Genomic DNA, 9,006 nt, shown 5'->3' with positions numbered 1-9,006 from the left:
AGGGAGCCCGAAGGGCTGAAACTTTTCCCTTTTATATCTAATCCTAATTAATGTAAAATATATTTTTTAAAACTAAATAATATATTTTTCTATTTGCAAATAAAATAAAAGATTTAATGAAAATAGAATAAAATCTTCGTGCAGCTTCCTTTGGCACCTAACTTGGGCTGCTTGTGCTTCAATTGGTGCCTATCTTGGCTAATCCCAAATTAGGCGCCACCATGCCCGAATGGAGTGTGCGTGTAGGCGCCAATGTGGCCGTATAGTCTAAGAGAAAAGTGTATACTATTATGTATCGTTGAAAAGCTCTGGAAGTTAGCTTTTCAATGCCACTAAAATCGCGTCAATTGGACCTCTGTAGCTCAAGTTATTTTTATTGGAGTGCAAGGAGGTTAGGGTTGACAACACCATTCACTTTCTCCCTTTTCTGCTACAAAGGCTTGTCAAATCCATCCGAATGCTACCTGAAATAAACAAAATTGCACACAACTCAAAGTAGCATTCATAGTGGCTAAAAAAATATTTAAATCTTGATTAAACTTGACAATTTAAATACAAATTCACTAGGAGAAGATAGAAAAGATGCTCACGCATCAGTCCCTAGAAAAAAATCCTAACCCTAACCCCTTGTCCCTGCCAAGCCTAAATCCAAGCCCAATCTCTCACAAATTTATCAAGCTGACTTGAAAATTAAAAAAATCTAGTCCTACCGTCTCCTTCCTCTCCCTTCTCTCACTGAAGCTTGAGCTCTCATCTCTTTGCTCACTGGCTCAATCTCAAGGTCTCTCCCACTCTCATCTCTGGTTAAGCACTCAAGGTCCTAGTCGCTCTCTATGTTATCAATCATCACTGTCTTGTCGGTCGTCACCGTTTCGAACTCAGTCGCGCTCGGACGCCTTCCCTGAGCTCGTCGTCACCGGCGGAAGAAGCAACTGGTAGGAGTTACTAGAGCCATCGTCACGGAACGTGCATCATAGTGATCCATTATTGCATGCGGAGGCGGATGCAGTAGCGTTGATATAGGTATGGAAGAGGCCGGAGGAGGAGTAGTTGAGCGGCCACATAAGAAGCATTTGGGTGCAATTGAGGTAAACAATGGTATTAGAGCTTATGATGTTGAAAGGGAGGGTGCTGTTGAGCTGGATCCCTGGGTGAACCTTATTGGTGGTGACACACATGTTCGGCAGGAGCAGTGCAGGACGGATGTTGATGCGTTGGGACTGAGGGTTTATGGACTCGATCGGGTAGGATTTGTTGAGCGTGTCATAGACGAGAGTGTTGGAGGTACAAAGGATCTTGTAGGCGTGGTTGCCACAGGTTGGGGTGGTGCTTAGTGGGAATGGGATGGTGGCATTGCCGCACCGGGGGCATGGTGTTGCTGGTGTCACGTGAGGAGCACGTGAGATGAAAAAAAAAGGGGATGATAGAAGGAAGATGAGGAGGTTGGTTGGGGATAAGAGCAGGAGATATGGCTATTTTGTACTGGCAAAGAGCTGCTAGTTATAGGCCGACTAGAATATTTGACATTTTGCAGTTTGTTGCTGCATAATCAACACCAGCTCCTTGTCCTGCTGCTCAGGTAGCTGATTTTGATTATGTATTGTTGTTTGTTGTTATGTTTGAATATGGCCTAACTTCAGTAGAATTTCAGTGAAATAAACTATAAAAATAACATGACATTTTCTTTGTTTGTGTCCTGGGACGCAGGTTCAGAGAAAAATTATCTCCAAAGAGTGAGAATTTGGCTGTAGCTTCTGCTGACAACATACATGCAAAGCCCAAATCCAAGCCTATCGACAGACAGGTAATACTTTAAATAGTCAGTGTTGTAGGAAGCTTCTCTGTATTTTGCATTCACATTTAGGTCATGTGTGAATAGGTAATTTCTAATTAAGTATTTGGATTTGGAATCATGACTGGGGATTGGTTGGAAAATTTAGTCATTCTTCTGCATCTGGTAATTATTGATGGATGGCATAAGTTGGTTTGAATTAGCAATAGAAGCAGCAGATATCAACAAGCCATTGTTAACATAAGAAATGAAAATATGAACCATTTTATAATAGACAATTTTCACACAAATATAACTTGTTAGTGGATATACCTTGTTAGTTGTTAGTGGATATCTAATAAATAACCTTCATTCTTCAAATATATTCAGTTTTATTCTCTATTTGTTATTTTGAAGAGATGAAGTTGTTTATATATTGTCTTTCCTATTAGCTTTGGGTACTTTAGTCCATTTAAAGTATTATTGGAAAACCAATTACTTAGATTAAATGTCTCTAAACTTTTGTCCTCTTTACAAAAAAAAATGTCTCTTATAGGTGAAGGTCTTCTTTGCTGTTCCTGAAACTGTTGTAGCAAAAATTGAGCTGCCAGATGGTGTTGTACTTCAAGGTGTATTTTCTCTATGGAAACCAACTATGGCCCTCTATGAGATTTGTCCTTTAACAAATTCGATACTTTGTTTTGAGGGAAAAATTCAATCATGGAAGTTGGAAATTTCTTGAGTTAACAATTTACTGTCGGATAACTATAATTGCAATTTATAAAGAAGACCCTAGTTGTATAAAATGATTTATGTTGTATGTATGTATATTGTTGTAAATTTAGACAATACATTGTGGATGGATTTTAGTGTTACTTTGCATATCCCCCATCTTTTATCAGGTTGGTGTTTCTTCTAGGACATCTACTCAGCATTGTTCTTGATTTTTATGTTGATGATGCAGTTTGTCAGCTCTGCATTGAAACAACCACTACTAGAAAACTAGTTATTACAGACGGATATTTTCGACGGATTTTATCCCACGGAAATACAGATGGAATTTCAGAAGGATTTTTTTGTCGGAAAACAAATAAAATGATTTAGCATAAATTACAGACGGAAAACAAAATCCGTCGATAATTCTGTCGGTAAAATTAATTTTTTTTGTGGAAAATAGTTACAGACGAATTTTTCGTCTGTAATTTAATAGACAAAACGCTGCATTTTATTAAATTATTACGGACAGAAAATTCGTCTGTAATTTAAAATTTTTCGTCGGAAATCTTGAGTTAACCGTAATTTTATCCCTACCCTCTCATCCATTCAACCTCCACACAAATCAAATGAGTCTCTCCTTCACCGAGTTGCTTCTTCTCTCCGTCGCACCAGCTTCTTCTGCCGCAGTCGCCGCCGCTCGCGTCGCACCAGCTTCTTCCGCCGCTGTCGCCGCCGCTCGCGTTGTAGGATCTCTCTCTGTCATCCCTTGCGTCGCATGGGCTCCCTCCGCCGCCGCTCTGGTCGCATCTGCAGCGATTCGTGAAACTCATCTCAACTCAGTGGAAACTCGGTGGTTATTGTTGAATGGCGAAGCTTGAAGCTAAGCTCGGAATGATAGGGTTGCATAGATCTTCAATCTTTTGATCTATTCGCACTCCACTAACCAAGTTAGCCCTAACTCCATCCCTTATTTCTTTCGTTAATTTTTCATTCCAAACGCGTTATTGTGCAGTGTCTTGCTCTGGTCTCAAAATTTAGTTTGAAACAGTACCGATTAGTGGTTAACTGCACAGGAGGCTCTGGAACTTCTGCTCGAGCTTGCCGGTACAGAGCCGAGGTTCCTCCGGCGGCAGCTGGTGGATGTTGTTGGAGCCATGCTTCAGATTGCCGAGGCAGAGTCGCTGGAGGAAGGGACGCGGCATTTGGCGATCGAGTTTGTGATTACTCTGGCCGAGGCGAGGGAGAGGGCACCTGGAATGATGAGGAAGCTGCCTCAGTTTATCAGCAGGATGTTCGCCATTCTGATGAAGATGCTGTTGGATATTGAGGATGATCCTGCTTGGCACAGTGCTGAGACAGGGGATGAAGATGCCGGCGAAACAAGTAACTACAGTGTTGGACAAGAGTGTTTGGATAGACTTTCGATATCACTGGGTGGGAATACTATTGTCCCGGTTGCGTCTGAACAGTTGCATGCTTATTTGGCTGCTCCTGAGTGGCAAAAACGCCATGCTGCATTGATTGCACTTGCTCAAATTGCTGAGGGTTGCTCAAAGGTAGTGAACATGAAACTTTAACTTTCGAATTGCTGTTAACTTTTCATGTTAGGTAGTATAATATCTTGTAATTTGTATATGATTGTTTGTTGATTGTGAAGTTACTTATCCATGTAGGAAGCATCCCCTTTTTTCACTCCGTGTTTGTGGTTTTTATTTTGTGTTGCCTTCCCATTGCTGCTGCAGGTCATGATAAAGAATTTGGATCAAGTTGTGGCTATGGTATTAAACTCCTTCAATGATCAACACCCTCGTGTAAGGTGGGCAGCTATCAATGCAATCGGTCAACTGTCTATTGATTTGGGTCCAGATTTGCAAATTCAATACCATCAAGGAGTGTTGCCAGCAGCCCAGCACTAGCGGCTGCCATGGATGATTTTCCAAATCCTCGTGTGCAGGTCAGTGTAGTTTTTATTGTCACTGAACATGGATAATCTCACAATGATTAGTGGAAATTTGAAATGAAAATGCTGACTAGTACTCTTTAATTCACTTGTTCTTAAATGCTGACTAGAACTCTTTAATTCACTAGTTTTTATTGTCACTGAACATGGATAATCTCACATGGATGTTAGTACTCTTTAATTCACTTGTTCTTTAAGAAAAAACTTCTTTTCTTTAAAATGCTGACTAGTGATAGTTTCATTTCAGAGAGCTTATAAAACTTGGATTTAAAGTAAGAGCTACAGTGAGGAGTGCTGAGAGAGCTGGTCTACTAATCAAGGAACAAGTTCTATCTTATGAAAAGGATGTGAGGAGTGCTTGATATGAAAAGGATGTGCATTAAGATATAGAACATATGCAGAGTGTTGAGCAAATGAAGCTTGATGATGGAACAAGTGGAGTCAAGGTAAATCACTTCATACTGGTTACTTCATTGGGAACAAAGAAATTTACCTTACTGCTATATCTATGATATTAGGCTCTTCCTTTTTGCTGTCCTTTTATTGTTTTGGAGGGTGCCTCAGTAGTCTTTAATTTCTTTGTCTAACCCAAAAATAAATAAAATAAATATTTAGATAAAGATAGCCATTTTATCGCTGAATGAGCAATATGTAGAACTGCATGACAACGAAGCTAATAGTCTTTTTCTTTTTTATTTTCTTGATCATCATTTTATATATGATTGCTTTTGCAACTTTTCATCTATTCTTTTTAATCTTAAAATAAAAGACTACTTATGTAATTTGCTCATTTGTTCAATAATTTTTTTTCAGGAAAAAAGTGTTGCCATAATTTCACATATGCGAAAAGTTCACTGGTTTGAGAAATTTAATTGGTTCATTAGCAGTGAGAACTATTTGATTATTAGTGGACGTGATTCCCAACAAAATGAGATGATAGTGAAGCGATATATGTCAAAAGGGGATCTGTAAGTATCTAATGATGTATTACACTACCATGGCTCTTAACTAAATTTTGAAGTTTAAAACATTGACATATTGACGAACTGAATTCCTGCGCGATCTAGTATTTTCTAAAAATAAATCCTCGTTGCAGGTATAGCTTCTAAACCGGCAAGGAATCCCTTTCGTGCAAAAGTTTTGGTTGTCACAAGTAACAAACCCAATAAAATTTATAAACCGAAGTATTCGAACCTCGGGTCGTCTTCTCAAGGAACTGCAGGGAGGTGTTCTTATTATTAGTTATGGAAAATAGTGTTTTTGGGTTTTAAAAGGTTTGAACAAGGGAAATAAATTGCAGGAATTAGTAAATTGATAACTAATAGAACTCTTGGCACGGTATGAAAATTAGAAGTCCTATCCTAGTTATCCTTATCAATGGTGATGAGAATTATATTTTGCTCCCCACTAAGTCAACCTCTAACTATGAAGGTAAGTCAAGTGGATAAATCAATTTAACACCTAAAGTCCTAGTTAACTCCTAAGGAAAGACTAGAGTTATAGGAATTTAAATCAATCAGCAAAGATAACAATTATCAATCACGATGAGTTTGACAATTCAAGAGTTACCAATTAATCAACCAAAGCCAAAAGGAAAAAATCTAAATTATTTATATAAATAAAGTAAAGCAATCATAATTCTGAAATATCTCAAATTATATTAAATAGAAAATCAATCTAAACATAAAGAGTTCATAAACTAAATTGAGAAAATAAGTAAAAGGAACATTGAACCTGAAAATCAAAAGAAATTGTAAGTTGAAATAATAAGAAATCCTAATTTCTTTAAGAGGAATCCTAATCTTAAATTCTAAGAGAGAGGGGAGAGCCTCTCTCTCTCTAAAACTACATCTAAATTATGAAAAGTGAATTATTATGGATGACATGTTCAATGAATGGATGCATTCTCCAACTTTATAGCCTCTAATCTGTGTTTTCTGGGCCAAAAACTGGGTCAAAAACAGGCCAGAAATTGCCCCTAACGATTTCTGGTACCTACAGGTCGCGGGAAAGTGACGCGGAAGCGTCGTCCACGCGTTTGCGCGGATTGGGTTTTCGCCAGGTCACGCGTCCGCGTGATCCACGCGTTCGCATCACCTGGCTTCGGGAAAGCTATGGCAAATTATATATCAAATCGAAGCCCCGGACATTAGCTTTCCAGCGCAACTAGAACCGCATCATTTGGATCTCTGTAGCTCAAGTTATGGTCGTTTTAGTGCGAGAGGGTCAGGCTGACAGCTTTGCAGTTCCTTCAACTTCTTGTATTCCTTCCACTTTTGCATGCTTCCTTTCCATCCTCTAAGCCATTCCTACCCTGTTATCTCTAAAAACACTTAACACACATATCAAGGCATCAAATGGTAATAAGAGAAGATTAAACATATCAAAATTAAGACAAAAGAAGCATGTTTTCAATCATAGCACAAAATTAGGATGGAAAACGTAAACTCATGCAAATCATATGAATAAGTGTATGAAAGATTGATAAAATCTACTCAATTGAGCACAAGATAAACCATAAAATAGTGGTTTATCACATATAAAAGTTATTGTGTAATGATTAATAATAAGGTTTGAACTCACATTCTTCATATCAAGAAAACTTGAGTATATCTTAAAAGTTAATGGGGTCATCTTGCTAGTTGTGCTCTTTTTATTTTTTGGCAATCTTAATAACAAAAAAAGAGAGTATGGGGTCAGGACTTGAAATTTTGGTTAACAATGACAAATTACTAACATCTTAATTAGCCAAGACAAAGTATGGTTAACCTACTGATCGCTTGAGTAGGCTTGCAAACCATATGGTTAACCTACTAACTTACAATCTGTGTAAGTTGTCCGGATTTTCATTTAAGTCTCTTGTGTAGTTCTTGCTTTGGATGTTGATTCAGTTCTGAATCAGTTGCCTTTGCTCTTATTGATTGAATGAATCTTTATTTTCAAATTCTTTGGTGAATCTTTATTGAACTCTGAATTATCACAAGGCACTTTCAGATGTTAGGCTTCCATCCTACTCTTTTATTTCAACTTGTAACCACCAAAGATATTAACTTTTTCAGTTTTGGTAAATGCCCAGGTCTCTTGTTTGTCCAGCTTCAGCAATCTGGAGAAGCTCGACCTCAAACTCAACAACCTAACTTCACTAGAGGTACTCTCTCTTTTTCTTTCTTTTCTGAAAGAATAAATCTTATGGGCATTCTGATTGGCTTCTTATGTATGGTACTGCAGGGGTTGAGGTCATGCGTTAATTTGAAATGGTTATCTGTTTTGGAGAACAAATTAGAAACCTTGGAAGGAATTCAAGGGCTTACTAAGCTCACTGTAAGTAGCTGCATTTTGTGAATATTAATATCACCTGAGCTTGGGAATTTAGTTTACTTCTTTCTGGTTGCTAGTCCTGTGTGTTGTGTACCTTATTATTGGATTTAAGACTTTGTTTATTAAAATTTTTATGGTTACTTTGAAAACTACTGTAAGATTAGTTATTAGCTTTTCTTGTGCTGCTGCTACTTACTGGTGTGTGGATTCTGTTGAGTTTTATTGTACATTTCTGTCTCCATTTGTGTACTTTGCTGTTTGCCTTTGCTCTTATTGATTGAATGAATCTTTATTGAACTCTGAATTATCACAGGTTTTGGATGAGAGGGATCGCAGTCGAATATTATCTCCTTACAAGAAAATTCTTAAGTGGATTGAGAATACAAGAAATGTCAAAGTAATAAATTTGTGACATATTGTGGGCTTTGTTCTATATGCAAATCAGGAAGAAATAGTCTCTCCTCCCTAGTAGGTCTGTCCTTTCATGGGTGGCATTATCTTCAAGGTCTAGTGAATCTTTGATGTTTGGCACTGCCATCAGTGTTTTAAGGCATGTGCGTGATAGTCTTTCTTTTCCTTTTTCATTCTTTGGTAAGGTTCCAAGATGTAAAGCTTTAATGCTAAAATTGTTATCTATTTATAATTATTGCTGCAAGTTCATCAGTTTCATTGATTATAATTTACTTCGATAACAAAATTTTGCTTGGCTGCAGTTGGATATTAGAACCAAATTGTGCCTAAGGGATAGTCTATACCGTTTGGCTAAGAGTGCCGAGCAAAGACATAATGACTCAATTGCAAATGGTTGCACCGGAGATGATGAAGCATGCAAATCAATGGTGCCATGGTGGACGAAATTGTGATCACATTAATGTAGTACTCTTTGTTATTGTATGGAATCATTATTATGGCTCTTTACTATGTGTGGACACAACTCCGTTCAACTAACCAGCAAGTGTACTGGGTCGTCCAAGTAATAAACCTTACGTGAGTAAGGGTCGATCCCACAATAGAATAGGATGGGGGAGGTATAATTTTCGAAAATTTTTTTGAAAAGGAGTTAGTGATTTTTGAAAATTGGTTTTTGAAAATTTGTTAGTATTTTTCGAAATTTTTTTTTAAATAAAAATAAAACAAATAAAAATAATTAGTTAATTAAAAAGAAATTTTTGAAAAAGAGGGGAGATATTTTCGAAAATTAGAGAGAGGGAGTTAGTTAGGTAGTTTTGAAAAAGTTAAG

At 37.5% G+C, this 9,006-nt stretch overlaps 1 protein-coding gene and 3 long non-coding RNA genes across 4 annotated transcripts; all 4 read left to right on the top strand.

Moving 5' to 3' along the window:
* LOC107604765 lies at positions 619-2,570 on the top strand. Its single transcript, XR_001612371.2, has 3 exons — positions 619-1,579; positions 1,708-1,804; positions 2,328-2,570. It is a non-coding gene; the product is annotated as an uncharacterized LOC107604765 (long non-coding RNA).
* On the top strand, positions 3,538-5,481 carry LOC107647182 (importin subunit beta-3-like). Its single transcript, XM_021104706.1, has 4 exons — positions 3,538-4,044; positions 4,231-4,442; positions 4,696-4,894; positions 5,262-5,481. The coding sequence occupies exons 1-2, from the start codon at positions 3,643-3,645 to the stop codon at positions 4,402-4,404; spliced, it is 576 nt and encodes a 191-aa protein (XP_020960365.1). The 5' UTR covers positions 3,538-3,642; the 3' UTR covers positions 4,405-4,442; positions 4,696-4,894; positions 5,262-5,481.
* On the top strand, positions 7,420-7,897 carry LOC107604764. Its single transcript, XR_001612370.2, has 3 exons — positions 7,420-7,444; positions 7,525-7,596; positions 7,677-7,897. It is a non-coding gene; the product is annotated as an uncharacterized LOC107604764 (long non-coding RNA).
* Positions 8,267-8,596, top strand: LOC110264097. Its single transcript, XR_002349829.1, has 2 exons — positions 8,267-8,357; positions 8,480-8,596. It is a non-coding gene; the product is annotated as an uncharacterized LOC110264097 (long non-coding RNA).

Source organism: Arachis ipaensis, chromosome B06 (assembly GCF_000816755.2).
Source record: "Arachis ipaensis cultivar K30076 chromosome B06, Araip1.1, whole genome shotgun sequence".
NCBI lineage: Eukaryota > Viridiplantae > Streptophyta > Magnoliopsida > Fabales > Fabaceae > Arachis > Arachis ipaensis.
Note: the sequence above shows the minus strand (reverse complement) of the source record. Positions and strands in the feature narration are given on the sequence as shown.

Bases quoted from the DNA above. Each gene is read 5' to 3' on its own strand.
- LOC107647182 (XM_021104706.1), top strand. From the start codon at position 3,643: ATGCTTCAGATTGCCGAGGCAGAGTCGCTGGAGGAAGGGACGCGGCAT. The intron at 4,045-4,230 runs GTAGTGAACATG...TTGCTGCTGCAG, and splicing joins TTGCTGAGGGTTGCTCAAAG to GTCATGATAAAGAATTTGGA.